The sequence below is a fragment of the Phyllostomus hastatus genome, unplaced genomic scaffold, assembly GCF_019186645.2.
Source record: "Phyllostomus hastatus isolate PE091 unplaced genomic scaffold, TTU_PhHast_1.1 phas_contig_477, whole genome shotgun sequence".
Taxonomy (NCBI): Eukaryota; Metazoa; Chordata; class Mammalia; order Chiroptera; family Phyllostomidae; genus Phyllostomus; species Phyllostomus hastatus.
This window is the reverse complement of record NW_025333889.1, coordinates 2,000,158-2,015,966: the sequence shown is the minus strand read 5'-3', so window position 1 is coordinate 2,015,966 and position 15,809 is coordinate 2,000,158. Positions and strand designations below refer to the sequence as shown.

Below are 15,809 nucleotides of genomic sequence, written 5' to 3'. Positions count from 1 at the left end.
CCAGCATGGCCTGCGCCCCTGGACCCCTGGCTGTAGCCGCCCTCCTAGCAGAGGGTCCCCCCGCCCCGCCACACCGGCCTCCCCCAGGACACACGGGGAGGAGCCGCCACTCGGCCCGCTGCCCGGTGCTGTGGCCCTGCCGCACGGTACCTTTATTCCTCTCTGGCCGGGGCAGCCCTGGAAGCCTTGGGTGCCGTTCACGCCGGGAGGGCCCCGGTCGCCCTGTCAGGGAGACAAAGCCGTTTGGCGAGGCGGGGCTCCTGGCCCTCAGCCCCCACGGGGTCCTCGGCCCGTGAGAGGCGCGCCTTAGGAAGCCGGTTTGACTGCCAGGGCGGCCGCCTGAGTTGACGGGTCCCGCATCCCTGCCCCCCAGGCCCAGGGCACAGTGTCCCACCCGGAGGCAGGGTGCGGGGAGGATCTGCGGCTGGGGTGCTGCCGGGGGAGCCCAGGTGGGCAGGCCCCCCCGCGGAGAACACTCGGCCTGACCACTCCTCTGCGTGGTCCTGTGTCCCCAGCTCTCCAATGAGGCTGGGGACCCGCGACCTCACCTCCTCCCCACCCCCGGGGGCCCCTGAGTCCCAGGGCTGGGCCTCCTTCTAGTGTCTCAAAGCCTCTCCGGCCACGTCTGTCCCTAGGACCGCTTCCGGAAGGCTCCGCCCACCCTCAACTGGACCCCAAGGCTCTTGACCATCCAAACCTTCCCTGGGAGACTTTCCCTGGAGGCCGTGACCCGATCACAGCCTGATTAGGGCCCCGGCACCCGCTCCTGCTGACTCCCGTCCCTGCTTGGGGGTCCGACTGAGCAGAGCCGGAGGCGGCGGCCCCGGGCCTCAGACACGGTGTCCCCCCACCCCCCGAGACGCAGAGGCAGGGAGAGCCCCACTGCTTTCCATCACGGCGCAGTCCCACGAGGTCGCCGGGGAAGCTACCCATCAGTGCTTCCCGGCGGGAGAGGCCCCAGAAACGGAACGGACTGGGAGCCCCACCACTGGGTCCTGGCAGGGAAGGAGGAGGGAACGGCAATTTCAGGAGCAAGCAGCTTCACTTACGGGCCCGCCCTCGTCCCCGGGATAGCCGCGGTAGCCGTCTTCTCCGGGGATACCCTAGAACAGAGCGCACGGGTTCCCGGGTGAGTCCACGGGGGTCCGGGGGGGTCCGCGCCGCGCCGGAGCGTCTCCCCGACCCCCTGCGTGAGCCAGAGCCGCGCTCAAGGTTAGCGCGGCCCCAGCGGTGCCCTCGAACTTCCCGGTTTCCTGCTCGTTACTTTGGCGCGATCGTCCTTTCTGTCGGGACCTCTAAGGCTCCCGATCCGTCACGAAATCCTGTCTGTTTGCTGCCACTCCGGGGCAGGTGCCCAGCAGCCCCGAGGACCGTCCGCAGGGAGCGGTCAGAGCTGCCCGCCGGCTTTCCCATTCCTCTGTGACGGGTGGAGCCAGCGCGTCCGGGGACAGCGAGACCCCCTCGCCCCAGGGACTGGGGGAAGGGAGCAGATGCATGGACCCACCCGCGTCCAACCCTCCAATCCTCCGCCCCACACCCTGGGGGCCCCTCCTCCCCTTCTCCGTCTCCAGCCGAGGCGCTGACCGACTGCAGGACTCGAGCCTGGGGGGGAAGGGGAGGGCGACGCCCCCGTACCTTCGGCCCGATGCTGCCGATGGGTCCGCGGTCTCCCCTCTGCCCGGAGCACTTGCAGGGCACCCCACAGCATGCCTTCTCTGCCACGTTGTCCTGCCAAATCGCAACAGAGCGTTCGTGTCTCCCCAGGCCTGCCCCGGCCACACGGGCGGGCCCTGAAGGGCGGGGCCCGCGCTGAGGGGGTCCCGCGGTGACCGAGGAAGTCCCTCCGCGTGGCATTCGCTCAGAGACCGGCTCCGTGGCTCTACCGTCGGGGGCTGGGGGGGCAGCCACTAACGGGGACCGAGAGCAAAGTAAAATACACCTTGTTCACAATGTCCCCTCAGGCTGGGCCTTATTTCTAGAACTTTCCAACACAGATTCTCAAGTCTCAAACCGGAAGCGTACTTCACGTACTTTTAAGCTCCGAAGAGCAACACCTAATGCACACATGGCCGGCGGTCAGCACAGAAGGCGGTTTCAAAACGAAGGCCTGGGGTCAGGGCACCGGCCCGGAGGAGGCCCGGTGTGGGGCAGACCCCGAGGTCCCTGCCTCCCGGCCAGGGCGCCAGCAGCCGGGTCACCAACACCTCCGCGGCCTTCACACGCCCTTCCCGCCCGGGCCCGGGGAAGCTGCACCCCAACCGCCCTCCGCCTGCTCAGCTCGCGGCCGTGGGGTCTGCTCTCTGGCAGTGAGCCCGCTTCCCAGAGCCTCCCCTCCCTCCCGCACCCCGGCTTCACCGCCTAACGGCACATCCCTGCAGCCAGTTTTCCAAACCCTGGTTCCAGGGCTGGGAGGCGGCAGAGGGGAGGCGGGGCAGAATCGGTCCATCCTGGGGTCCACTGCGGCCACGCCCGGAGGGCCTCGGAGTGGACCGCTGAGCCCGCGTCCCCCAGTAGCCCCGCCCCCACTCCCAGCCTTCCTGCCGAGAGAGGGAGGGAGCCCCCGGGGCGCCTTCGCTCGCTCAGAGGAAACGGGAAGAGGCGGCCTCAGCAGCCCTCTCCGCCCAGAAGCGGTCCCTCCTCTCCCTGCACAGGCTCATTCGCCTCGTGCCGGCTCTCTGGGGCCACGGACACGGTTTCTGTTTGGGAGGGTGGGTCTCGGTGGCTCGTCTGCTCGGCAACCTTGTGAGGGGAAAGACCGCCGTCGCGGGGAGCAGAGGGGACGCTGAGGCCGCAGCGTCAGCACCAGCACGCCCGGGGACGCCTGTCCCAGCTCGCTGACTCCTCTCTCGCTCTGGAGCGCTGTGTCCCGGACTCACTCTTGCGAGGGCAACCAGGCAGGTCCCACGGGTATTCGATGGGTTAAGTCACCCACGCAGCGGGGGATCGCTGATTTCATTACATTTTTTAAAGGTTTTACGTATTAATTTTTAGATAGAGGGGAAGGGAGGGAGAACGAGAGGGAGAGAAAGAACCATCCATGTGTGGTTGCCTCTCGCACGCCCCCTACTGGGGACCTGGCCTTGCAACCCAGCCATGTGCCCTGACTGGGAATCGAACCAGCGACCCTTTGGTCCGCAGGCCCGTGCTCAGTCCACTGAGCCGCGCCAGCCGGGGCCTGACTGCCTCACATTGGGAAGCCAAACACTGCGGGCGGGTGGCGTGCGGAGGCACGTGATACGCACCAGCTGCTCCGCGAGCTCGTAGTCCAGGTCCAGCAGGTTGAGCCTCAGCGGCCTGTTGTACATGAACCCTCGCCCGAACTCCAGCTGCATCAGCCGCTCCAGGTCGGCCGCGCGCTCCAGGCCCACCAGGATCAGCGCCTGCACACCTGCGAGGACGGCGCAAGTCTAAGGCTCACCGGGGCGCGGACAGCCACGGCGCCCCTCATCTTTAAAGTCAACGTCGGTGCGTCGTGCGGCCCTTCCCGGAGACACAGGTACGCAAGCCGGTCAGCCCCTGGATGGAGCTGAAATGCTGTAACGCCGAGCCCCGCCCACGGAGCAGCGGTCTCAGACGTGTCAGTGACTGAACCGCTTAACACGGATGCAGGCGGTGACACCGCGAAGTGGCTTCGTGCACCAATTCCCCAGCTGGCCCTGCCCGACACGGGTGCGCCGGGGAAAGAAGTGGAGAACCACACCCTCAGACTCGGGCGAGAGCCAACCCATCCCCACCGCTCCGGGAAACAAGCAACGGAGAGAATGTTCTCGTGGTGACCGGACGCTTCCCCACGCTCCCGCCCACCCTCCAGTGCCGGCACCACGTCCTGGCGGTCAGAGCCGCCAGAGTCCAGTGCCAGGGGCGGGCAGCCGGCACATGCGACAGCAGGCACCATGGCCGTCTGTTCCGGCCGGTCACCTTGAACTTGGAAAGCGTGCTTTTATTTACGTTACATTGAGGTTTATGTTTCTTTGATGTTGGTGTCCTCTCAAGCTGGGCTAACAGAAAAGACAGCAATGTTTTTGCTGCGAAATCAATCCCTAGTGTACACGGTGTCGCCGAGGGAGTCGAGCCTTCCCGGCCTCCTGCAAAAGCGTCCTGCTTCCCGGCGTGGCACCACGCGGGTGAGTCTGACACGGCGCGACCTGCGCCAGCACTCGGTCTGAGGTGCAGGGGGCCCCCTGGCGCCCCACCCCCTTGCCCCAAATGGACAGCGGGGAGCCGAGATGCCCAGGAGGAGGGCGGCCCGGGAACCCGCCGGCGACCCCTGCCTCTCCAGCAGAGCCGCGAGTCTGCCTCCCCCACGGCTCCGTCCTGCGTTTAGAGAACCCGGGCACCCACCTTGCTGTCGGAGCTCCTCCGAGGCCTTCTGTAAAGCGTCCAGGTCTCCGTCCGCCCCGTCAGTAAAATGAATGACCACCTGAAAACAGGAGACAAGTCAAACTCCAGCCGCAACCGAAGAGAAACAGCACAGGCGCCTGCGAGGGAGCGCTGGCCGCCACCGGAACCCCTCTGCCCGCAGCCGAGGAGACTGGGGCGGAGGTCGGGGCCCGCGGCCCCGCGGCCCCGCGGCCCCGCGGCCCCGGCGCTTGGCTGCCCTGCCGTTACTCCGGCGGGGAAGGGAGTGGTGTGCGGGGGCGTTTGATTCATCCAAAACCACAGGCAGCAACAAAGGTGAAAACCGTTACCTCACTCCCCCGTGTGTGTGTGTGTGTGTGTGTGTGTGTGTGTGTGTGTGTTGTCATCTCTGGGAACTGTGTGCGCACCACACCACAGCAAACCACAGGCGTGTGCCCGGAGAGGGAGCGAGCTTGCACGGGGAACAGAACCATTTAACAGCTGGGACCGCGGACGTGCACTGGTCACAAAGGCAGCTCCTTCAGGCTCCGTGAGTGGTTTCCCGGGTGTTCTCTCAGAGGGCTGACGCGAGGCCGGGGAGACGCTGCCCTCCGGAACGCGGCGGCGGGCCGAGGGAATGGCTAGCGCCAGAGGCACTGCCTCGGCCACGGAACGTGCCCGGTGTTCCCGGAACACCGCGCGGGCTTCCCGGCGACCGGCGCGGCCCCGCTCACCTTCACGCTGTCCGGCGAGGACTGCCGGAACTTGCTCTGGTAGGCCTTCAGCGTGTCCGCCGTGAGGACGTAGGGGTGCTGGCTGCGCATGTTCTGGAACTTCTCCAGCAGCTCCGGCTGGTACTCGGCGAAGTCGAAGGCCTCCACGGGGCCCGCGGGCGTGGTGCCCACCACGGACACCCGCACGACGGGCATCTGGCCGCCGCTGCAGCTGAGTCTCTGCATCTGGCTGATGCGGTTCAGGACGGCCTCCACCTTGGACTCGAGGCCCCTCTGGGCCACAAACACGTTCTGGTCTCCTGAGCCATCGAACCCCAGGATCACATCCAGGTTACAGGCTGCGGGGGGGCGGGGGTGGAAGCAGACGGTGAGCTCTAAGGGGGGCTGTGGAGATGAGCCCGACACCCCGGCACAGCCCGGGGCCAGGGGCCAGGGCGCCTGACGCAGAGGGCAAGGTGAATGCTCGTGCGGCTGAACTCCGAGAAGTAGCCCGTCCACCCATCTCCCCGGGGCACCAGTGCAGACCCTGCGTGTTCCTCGTCTATGCTGGCGTGACGCTCAGTTGTATTTAGGTGCCTCCCAAGTTCGTGCTTGAACCTAAATGCACCCGAGAGCTCAAATACTCTGATCTCCTATCACTGATCTAATAAATCTACGGGCAGAAACGGGGGTCGAGAGTCGGAATTCTTGGGGGATTAAAGAATGCAGAGAGAAAGCAAGACCTATAAAAGCAAGAGAGACTGGCCTCCCCCTTATCCTGGAGGGACACCCCACAGCGGGCAAGGTGACCACCAGGAGTCCACCCAGGCGGACAGGGGTCCATAAATGCCCGGAGGAAGGGCGTTATGTTTAAGGAGCCCCTGGGCCGGCGCTGGGGGTCTAGACAAATCTAGGCAGCTGAGCCAGCCAAGCACAGCGGTGCGCCAGGGCGGAGAGGGCTACCTCTGGCCACGTCCGTCTGCCCCGGACACAGGTTCTTCTGCATGGCGGCGTCCAGGGTTTCCAGCACCTGCTCCTTCAGCTCCGACAGCTCCTGGATGCTGCCCACGCGGAAGGCCATGGCACTGTTGGAGGCGATCTTCCCGAGCTCCACGGCGTCGGCGCTCCCCAGGCCCACCGCGAACACCTTGACGCCCTTCTGGGTGAGCGCCAAGCTGGCCTCCTGCGCGTCCTCCACGGACCTGCCTCCGGCGATCACAAAGGCCACCTGGTAGACCTGCTGGTCCAGGCGGCTGCCGGCCTCCGGCACGAAGTGGTTCAGCCGCAGGTGCTCCAAGGCCACCTTGGTGTTGGCCTGCCGCCCCCCTTTGTAGACCACCTTGTTGATGGCGTCGATGATCTGCTGCTTGGTGGAGAAGTCCTTCAGGAAGAACTCGTCGGTGGGGTCGGAGTTGTACTGGACCAGCCCCACCTGGATGGAGTCGTCCGGCCCGGACACCGTGTCCACGATGTCGGCCACGAAGTGCAGCACCTCCTGGAAGCTGCTCCGCTGGAAGTTGATGGAGCCATCCAGCAGGAACACGATGTCCGCCTTCTTTTGTTCTGAGGGTGACCGGAACGAAAAGGGGGACAGGGTTGGCTTCCGTGGCCGCGGCCGGTACACAGAACACACATGAAGATCGCCGAGGCGAGGCAGCCCTGTGACCGACACACGGCCACACCCCACGCCTCTGTGGTTTCCGAGGGCACGGCCCTCAAACCGCTACGCTGGGCACAAGATAGATGGCACATGGCTGGAAGGCAAAGGACGGGAAACAGGAGAACTCAGAGAAACTGAGTCCTGGCCGTCCCGGCCGGAATGCAGTTCTGCTGTGCCACCCCTGACTCCAGGTGTCCTGGGAAGGGCCACCCAACACTTCCCTCCGGTCCAGAGGAAGGCCGTCACCTGGCAAGGCCGTCACCTGGCAAGGCCGTCACCTGGCAAGGACTGGGGACACGTGCTGGAGGCACAGCAAGGGCAGGCCGGCAGGGACCGCTCGCAGAACAGGAAGCAGACCCCACACACCTTTGGAGGGCCGCCTGCCCGCATGCTGAGAGCTTGGTGGGACACTGCTGAAAATCAGGGGCATTTGGGGTCACCTCCTAACTCCGCCAGGCGGTCCAGACCAGAGCAGAGCGGGTCGTGGGCTGGCCGGCTGCCCTGAGGCCGCCCTGTCCCCGAGACCCAATACCGGTGGTCACCCCTCAGTGCACCTGCGGGCGCCTCTCAGCTACCTTAACCTCGGGGAAGCCCGTGGACATCTCAAGGGTGGGGGAAGGGGGCAGGAGATCAGTAACCCTTGGCTTTCTGGGATATGTTTCCTTCTACAATTTCAACTAAATTGTTATTCCAGTATTTAATTGCTAATATTATCTGGAGCAACAACCCTATGAGATGAAAATCACTCAAATGAATGCTAATGACATTTTTCAATTGAAAAAAAAGTCTGCACCCCACCCCACAGTCGCGGGTCCCACTGCTCTTACCTGTCCGTGGCGGGGGCGTCATCGGCACCCCCGGAGGGGCCGGCGTGACCCCAGAGGGCCCCACAGCGCTCATGACCCTGTCTTCCAGGTTGGGGAGGTCTCTGAACTCTTGCACGGTGAAGACCAGTCTGGGGTTGTCGGTGATGGTCTGCAGCTCCGTCCTGTCCACGTGGCGGCTCCCCACCCCTAAACTCACGATCCCCGAGGAGCGGATCACCTGGGCAAACCTGGACACGTCATCCTGGGACTTGCCGCCCAGAAACAGGACCAGGTGCTGGGGCACCCCGTCCTCTATCCGGCTCCCGGCGGACTTGACGAAGAGATTCCTCGCCACGAACTCCAGAGCTTTGCCCGTGTTGAGCGGGGACCCGCCCCGGAACCCCAGGCGGCGTATGGCGCTGATCACGGCGGCCGGGGACTTGTGGGTCTTCAGGTAGAACTCGGGGAAGACCTCGTTGCTGAACTGCACGAGCCCGACCCTCACTTTGTTGGGGCCCACGTTGAGTCTCCGGACGATCTTGATGATGAAGTCCCGGATGTGCGCAATGCCCTCGGGCTGCACGCCCTCCGAGCTGTCCACCAGGAAGACCACGTCGGCTGCGTCGCTCTCCAGAGCTGCGGACGGGAGGGAGCAGAGGGGGGCTCGGCACGGGGCAGGCGGCCGCGTGCCCCTGTGTCTGCCCTCGGCGTTTCAGCCTGGGCTTGGTGGCCTATTGCACCCAGCATTAAGATTAAAACTGTAGCCCTGGCTGGCGTAGCTCAGTGGATTGAGCATGGGCTGCAAACCAGGCATCGCAGGTTCGATTCTCAGTCAGGACACATGCCTAGGGTGCAGGCCATGACCCCTAGCAACCGCACACTGATGTTTCTCTCTCTCTCTCTCTCTCTCTCTCTCTCTCTCTCTCTCTCTCCCTCCCTTCCCTCTCTAAAAAATAAATAAAATCTTTTTTAAAAAAGATTAAAACTATAACCCTAGTCCCATGTGTTTATAGCTTGGGTCTTCTTTTTTAAAATAATCATTAAAATCGGGCCTTATGCACCCAAACGGTGGCCACGTCTTGAAATATTTTAAGTTCTCCAACATTTTCTGAGCTGACTCAATTTTAATTTCGGCTTTGTGGTCCGGGTTACAACTGATTTGAAAAATCAAAGCGATACTTAGAAACAGATCCTGGGAACCGAACCGTAACCTACAGAATCGTGCACGGTCCCCACCAGAAAGCACAGAGGTCCCCAGACCACCATCCCTGTGGCACAAGAAGAGGGGTCCCGCTGAGGGCAAAGGCCCTCTCCTTAGCTGCTGGCCGCCCAGACGACACCCTCCGTCTCCCAAAGGGTGGCTGTGGCCCCCGCCCCCGCTGCTGCCGTCAGTGGGTGTCTTTGGCTCCCGTGTCTCCAACATGTATACCAAGTTTTTACTTTCAATGTTCCTTCTCCTAGATCTTTCCAGGAGCCCACTTTTTAACTAAAAAAAATGAATCCGAAAGTCCTGCTTTCCTCTTAGTTAGAATTCTGGGTATTTTTTTAGATGCCATGCGTTACACGGCTCATAAGATTCCGCTCGTCAAGCTCAACCTTTCGGCTCTCACGTCACCGGGCTGCCGGCGGTGGGAGCAGCGGAGCCCCTGAGCCGGTCACGCTGAGAGAGGGAGAGGTGCCGCCCCGCACACACAGCAGACCCCGGGCTCTCCCGCGGGTCGCAAAGACCGCAGGGGGGCCCCAGCGTCGGGAGAAGCCACGTGGTGACCACGAGGCATCAAGACAAAAAGGAGGTCACGCGGCCATCGCCACGCGTGGACGTGGACGAAGAGAAGACAAAAATAACCAAACGGCCCTCTGTCCCGGCCGAGGGGAGCGACCGGGGCTTCGACGCGCCCGGCGGCCGCAGCCCTGAGCGGCTCCAAGGCACCCACTCGCGTTGGGGTTACTTCCCTCTCTTGACGGCGTCTTATCGGGGCCAAGGCCCATTTCCCGGAGCCTTCCGCAGACTCACCTGCCACGAGCTCGGGTCCCAGCAGAAGCCCTCCCCAGCCCGGCGGCGTCCCACGGCCCGCCTCCCGCCTGCACAGAGCGCGAGGCCCACCGGCGCGCCTGCGTTCCCACGGCACTCACCATGAGCACCGTGGATCTCTGAGCCCGCTCCTTGTCGCTTATCGACACCGCGCCCCCCCCCACCCCCGAGACAGACAGCCACAGCGAGCACCCCGCTCACCTGGCGGAGGACTGGGGATGCTGGCCAGCAGCTGCCGGATCTGCTGGGAGGTCAGGGTCGTGATGGGCGTCAGCAGCTTCTGCTCCAGGCGGGGCAGCTCCCGGAAGGTGCTCACCGAGAACACGTACTCGGGGCTCAGGGAGATCTTCACCAGCTCCCGCGGGTCCATGTTCCGGGCCACGGTGATGGGCGCCACGCCGGAGCGCTTCAGCTCTACTGCCGAGTCGTCCATCTCGTCCCCGGATTGCCCGGCCGAGATGAGGACCAGGAACTGAGGGACGCCTTCTTCGATCCGGCTCCCCAGGGGCCTCTTGAAGATGCTCTTGGACACGAAATCCAGGGCGCTGCCGATGTCGACCCGCCTCCCGCCCCGGGGCCGCAGCTGCCGGACCGCGTTCCGCACCTCCTCCTTGCTGGAGTAGGCGTTGAGCAGGAACTCCACCTTGGGCTGCTCCTCGCCGAACTGGATGACCGCCACCCTGGTGGTGTCGAAGCCCACGTCCAGGGAGTCCACCAGCCTCTCCATGAGCGTGCGGATGTACTGGAACTCGGGGCCGGCGCGCAGGGACCCGTCGATGAGGAAGACCACGTCCTTCTTGCTGCCAGCATCTGGGACTAAACGTACGACATCGGGGGTTTCCGCTTTCACCGGCACCTGATTCTTAGCACGAGCCGACCACCTCCCGGCCTGTCGCGGAACCACCACATAACGGGCAAAGTGTCCTGACTCTAACGGCTTCGGCTGAAACGCCTGCATCCCGGCCACGTGATTAAAAGTCGGGAAGAGGACAGGAACCGGCAAGGCTGGGGCGGGGTCACTGCGAAGGAGGCAGAGACTGGCCACGCAGAGCCACGTGTCGGTGGCGTGGGGATGGTACTCAGCAAGGAGGGGACCTCCGCTGCGACAGATGCTGCGGGTGGGTCAAGCCAGAAGGCACCTGACAACCGACTATTGGGTTTGGTCAGACGGAGGGCCCTGGGGAGGAGCACCCTGTGTGCAGCGGCGTTGGGGGAGGGCAGACAGGGGGTTCAGAGAGGAGATGTGGAGGGGGTGGGATCTGAATGGGGGCTGAGGCACCACGGGACGGGGCACGGGGCATTCATTGGGAGGGAGTGTCTAAGCCAGAAAGAAAGCAATGCGTTTGCAGCAGGGAGAACGTCGCCCTCCCCATGCGTGGGAAGAACGGGCGATCGGGAGGGAGGACGCCCCAGCGTGGGTGGGAGGAGAGCCCGGAGCAGACAGGGGAGGGGGCGGGGTCAAGGGGGAGGGGGCGGAGCTGAGGCAAGGACGCCAGTGCTGGGAGAAACCACGTGGTGCTTCCGGAAGCTCTTCTCCAATCCCTGACGCTGGCCAGGGAACTGGGATTCCAGAGGAGCCCGCACCAGGTAGCCGGCTGAGAGGGCGGGGCCTAGCGGAAGCTGGGCGGGGTGTGGCTGGGGGCGGGGCTGGAGCCTTGTTGCCGTAGGAGTGCGGGCTCGCGCTGCAGGTAAAGCAGCGGCCCATTCGCCGCGAGGGCAGTCCCCAAGGGCACACTCGGGAGGCTGGCCACACAGCCTCAGGGCGTGCGTGGGAGGGCCCCTGCGGGAAGGGAGTTGCAAACGCTGCCAGCCACCGTACTGGAGGTTCGCAAAGCGCCCCGATTAGCCGGCACCTCTTTCCCTCTGTGCGTCTCACAGGCTCCCACGTCTGTCTGATGACAAGCCCTCGGGAACGTGCCCCGGAAGCCTGGGGGCCGGTCTGCCCTCTGCCCTGCACACCCGCCAGGGGAAGCCGACCCCTCGCCTCCCTCACTCTCCCCAAGGCTCTGTGTCCTGCATCTGACTTTTCTCCCTGGCTGTTTCTCCTCCCTTCCCGCCCCCCACCCACACCCCGCTCCACGCTGCGCGGATGCAGACAGCGTTCTGGAGCAGGTGGGCCACCAGGAGAAGACGCAGCTGCCCGTCCCCCTTGTGACCACCCCCGCCCAGGCCCCTTCCTTCCCGGCGGCTGGCCGGGCTCCCACCGCCTGCCAGTGTCTCGTCGCCAGGCCTGGGGGAGCGCACGGGAAGCAGGGTCTGGGATACACTTCGGCAACGGAGACGGCCGGGCGGCCGTCCTGCCAGTTAGGACACTTCTCGGCACTAAGCAAATTCAAAAGCCGTCGTCACACTCCGGCTCTGGAGAAACCAGTATTTCAGAGGCTGTGCTCCACAGCTTGACACCGCGCCTGGGGTCCGACCAGGGCCCTGGTCACGGAAGGCTGCCAGCTGGGCCTGCTGGGGACAGCTGAGAGGGCCCTGAACTGCGGTCGCCGAGGAGGCAGCCCGGCCCTGGGGGCCCCCACGCGAAAGCCTCCCTGCTGGGCTAGGGCCGCCTACCCCGCGGGCGAGGCACACGCCCCTCTGTCCGACTTTAAACGTGAACCTTAGCACCTCCCCAAGCCTCTGCCACTGCCAGCCCCTGAGACCAAACACACGTGACTCCTCTCCTTCCTGGAGTGGCAGTCCCCACCCTGCGTGGCAGGGGACACACGCTGAGAACACTTTGCAGCCCACAGTCCCCGCAAGCCGCCCCGGCTGCTTTAAGGAAGGGTGGCCTGGCCTTACCTGGCGTTGTTGAAATAACAGTTTCCTTCAACCGGATCAGCTCTTCTTTACTGAGCCGGATCTTCCCGTACAGCTGCTGCTGTACGTTTGCCAGCTCCCCGAAGGTGGGGACGGTCACGGCAAAGTCGGGGATGTAGGAGATGGTCCGCATCTCCCTGATGTCGGCGTTGCCGATGCCAATGCCGACGGGCACCACCCTGGCCCTCTCCAGGTCCGCGGAGGGGCCGCTCACATCGTCTCCCGACCTGTCGGCCGTGAGAATGACCAGGAGCTGGGGGACGCCTTCCTCGATCCTGCTCCCAGCCGAGCGGATCAGGATGTTCCTGAGGACGAAGTCCAGGGCGGCGCCGGTGTTGGGGGCCGGCCCCCCGAGCAGGGCCAGGCCGCGGACGGCGCTGACCACGCTCTGCTGGTCCATGTAGGAGTTGAGGTAGAACTCGGGCCTGGTGCGGTCGCTGTACTGCACCACGGCCACACGCATGCGGTCGGGGCCCACGTCGAGGCTCTCCACCACCCGCTGGACCAAATCCTTCAGCAGGGAGAAGCCTCTCCGGACCCCATCCGAGCCATCGAGCAGGAACACCACGTCCTTCGCCTCTGGAACAGCAGGAAGACAGCCGTGTGACTCGGACGGGACACCAGAGGGACGGCCTTGGGCCACTTGTGATGGGCCGAAGAACGGCCCCACAGAAATGTCCGCTTTTGAATCCCCAGAGCAGAGCGTGACTTAGGGGATGTCCTTATAAGAGGGAGACGGTGGGGGGAGGGGATCGGGCCGGAGGGACAAGCGAGGGGGTGGGGGCAGAAGTCCCGGGAGCAAGGAGATACTGTGTTGCTGCTGCTGGGAAGGTGGAGGAAGGGCCCGCTAGCCAAAGGCTGCAGGCTCCTCTGGAAACTGAGAAGGTGGGGGAAGGGACAACCCCGGGGAGCCTCCAGGAGGAATGCGGTCTTACTGGACACCTTGACGTTAGCCCAGCGACTCTCAGTCTGCATTTCTGACCCCTACGACCGTGAGATAACGAATTCCCTTTGGTTTAAAGCCACCCCATGTGCGGCAATTTGCTGCAGCAGCCCTGGCAGAGGGGGGCGGGGCGGGTGTACCAGCCGCCCCAGGCCCGGGCAGCCCTGCCAACGCTCAGAGGCACAGAGGCTGGCTCGGGAAGAAACACACGCCAGGGGCCGGGGAGAGAGGGTGGGCACAGCCTGCGGGACCGTCGCCCCGTTGCAGGCAAGCGGCCGTAGATAATTCGCTGCAAGCCGCCCCGGATCCGTTGGGGGGGGTAAATGCGACCCAGACGTCTGGGTCACAGTCCCCCACCCACAGTCACCAGGGGAACGCCCGGTCCCCGGGGTCCCATCGAAAGGATCCCCCGTGAAATGAATGACCCTTTTCACTGCACTGGGATCAGCAGCTGGAAGGCGGTCAAACACAAAGGCGTGGGACTGTCGGTGAGAAATGCTTCCTGCAGTGTCTGTGGCGGGAACTGCGCCCGCCTCCCATCACGCCGTGGGCTGCTGGTGAACGGAGCGAAGGAATTCTAACTCGGGGGCACACCCCTCGCAACAGGACTCGGGGGAGCAGGAACATGGAGAGCCCTTTAGCTACAGTGTAACCATGCCATGTGGCTTCTATTATGCATATAGTAAAGTCGTCTTTCTTCAAAGGGTTTCCAACCACAAATATGTCTAGATCTTTAGCATGCGTCTTACTGTGAAAGACTCTCATGTCCCTAAAAATAACCGCTCCTGTTTCGCCTCCAAGAGCAGCCAGAGAGTCCAAGCGGGGAAAGAAAAGCCCTATCTCGTCGTTCCTGCAGAGACCGCCTGTTATTTTCCCACTTCCCCAGACACCCGTGGGGCTTCCCTCCAACGGCCCACAGCCGGCCACCCACCCACCATCACTCCCGCACTGCAGAACTGAGCTGCGGAAGCAGCCGGAGTCTCCGGGCCATACCTGGTGCTGGCACTGGTGCTGTCGGCCCGACCGGCACTGTTTGTAAGAGATTCACCACGTGGGGCTGAAGGTTGCCGATCTTGGGGAGCGACTCGGCAGCCAGGATGAAGGCGGGCGACAGCACTATCAGCTCCAGCTGGGCGGGGTCTGCGTTCTTGGCCTGCAGCGCGAAAATCACCACCCCCCTGCCTTTCAGAACCCGCGCCGCCTCTTCCACGCGATCGGACGACTTCCCCGCCACCAGCAGCACCAGGAGCTGAGGCACGCCCTCCTCGATGCGGCTCCCGGCGGACTCCACAAAGATGTATCTGGCGGCGTAGTCCAGGGCGTAGCCCACGTTGAGGGGCTTGCCGGTCTTGAACTTCATCCGCTTCACCAGGTTCAGGATCTCGGGCTTATTCTGGTGCTGGTCGAAGCGCGAGTCCACCCGCACGTCGTCGCTGTACTGAGCCACGGCCACGCGGGTCCCCTCCGGCCTCACGTCCAGCTCGTCGATGATCTTGTAGAGGAAGTCACGGACGGGTTGCAGCTGGCCCAGGACATTGGCGGAGCCGTCAAAGAGGAAGAGGATGTCTCTCTTGCTTTCTGCGAAACAAGGAGGTGAGGGCACAGTGAGTGAGGTTCCAGAGCGGGGATGGGCTTCAGCCCGGCCGCACGCGAGTCTGGCCGTGGGCATCGCACAAGGCATCTGAAGACCACCGTGCCGGCGAGGGAAGACAAAGCCCGCCCCGCCCCCCACAGCCGTCATTAAAACGCCCGAGTTACTCCGGCCCTCCCTTCACAGGAAGCGAGTACAGGCGAAGGACTAGAAGAACCAGACGGGTCTACTCCAGCTGGCCCTGCATCCCCTCCCCTGAGCAACCAACGGGGGGGCCCGGGGGGTCACGCTCTGGCCTCAGGGGGCAACCGCTCTACCACGGACAGTGTTTCCGGATTGTACACTGAACGCTTGAACTCGGGGCCCTCATTGTCCTTTTTCTTAAAAGCCGATCTGCCTCTCGTGACAAAGGCGGGCGTTGTCACTGCCTGAGGGCAAGTGACACGCACCTGTCTGTTCTCACGGGATCACCGTTTCATCCAGTTGGAGGGTATAGGTCAGCACCCAGAACAGTGCCCATCACTGCTCTGTGGGTCACTGCGCCCCAATCTGCTGTATTTAGACATCAAAACAAGAGTGGCGACCCCTGACGGAGCCCCACCGAGCCATGCGAATGCTCCCTAGGATTCTCTGGTGCGCTTCAGTGGGCTCAACCTGCCCGCCCCCCACCCTTCGTCTGCGAGACATCAGCAGCTGGACCACTCGGCACCCCTCTGCCTCCCCCGTGTTCCTCTGCAGGAAGAACCCCGGGCCGGGCTGCCTCTGGAAACTCTGTTACCGTCGCAGAAAGCCGCAGCCTCTGGCCCAGATACAGCAGATTGTGCACATAAAAAATGTCGCCTAAGGGAAAGAACTGAGACTTCCCATTGACCCCAGGGCGTCCTCATGGGGGAGGGGGACCCGTCTCTGTCTGCTGGCACC

The 15,809-nt window shown here is 64.0% G+C and overlaps 1 protein-coding gene across 10 annotated transcripts in view; it reads right to left on the bottom strand.

Annotated features, from left to right (window-relative positions):
• The window catches only part of COL6A3 (collagen type VI alpha 3 chain), a 70,526-nt gene that overhangs the window by 28,899 nt on the left and 25,818 nt on the right, over positions 1 to 15,809 (bottom strand). For all 10 annotated transcript variants that reach the window (XM_045845610.1, XM_045845616.1, XM_045845609.1 and 7 more), the window contains 11 exons: positions 14,291 to 14,875; positions 12,337 to 12,933; positions 9,751 to 10,365; positions 7,539 to 8,153; positions 6,015 to 6,614; positions 5,073 to 5,410; positions 4,342 to 4,420; positions 3,243 to 3,388; positions 1,636 to 1,728; positions 1,050 to 1,103; positions 151 to 222 (listed from right to left, as the gene is read on the bottom strand). In XM_045845610.1, the coding sequence (XP_045701566.1) occupies positions 151 to 222; positions 1,050 to 1,103; positions 1,636 to 1,728; positions 3,243 to 3,388; positions 4,342 to 4,420; positions 5,073 to 5,410; positions 6,015 to 6,614; positions 7,539 to 8,153; positions 9,751 to 10,365; positions 12,337 to 12,933; positions 14,291 to 14,875 (3,794 nt within the window). The remainder of the gene's footprint in view (positions 1 to 150; positions 223 to 1,049; positions 1,104 to 1,635; positions 1,729 to 3,242; positions 3,389 to 4,341; positions 4,421 to 5,072; positions 5,411 to 6,014; positions 6,615 to 7,538; positions 8,154 to 9,750; positions 10,366 to 12,336; positions 12,934 to 14,290; positions 14,876 to 15,809) is intronic.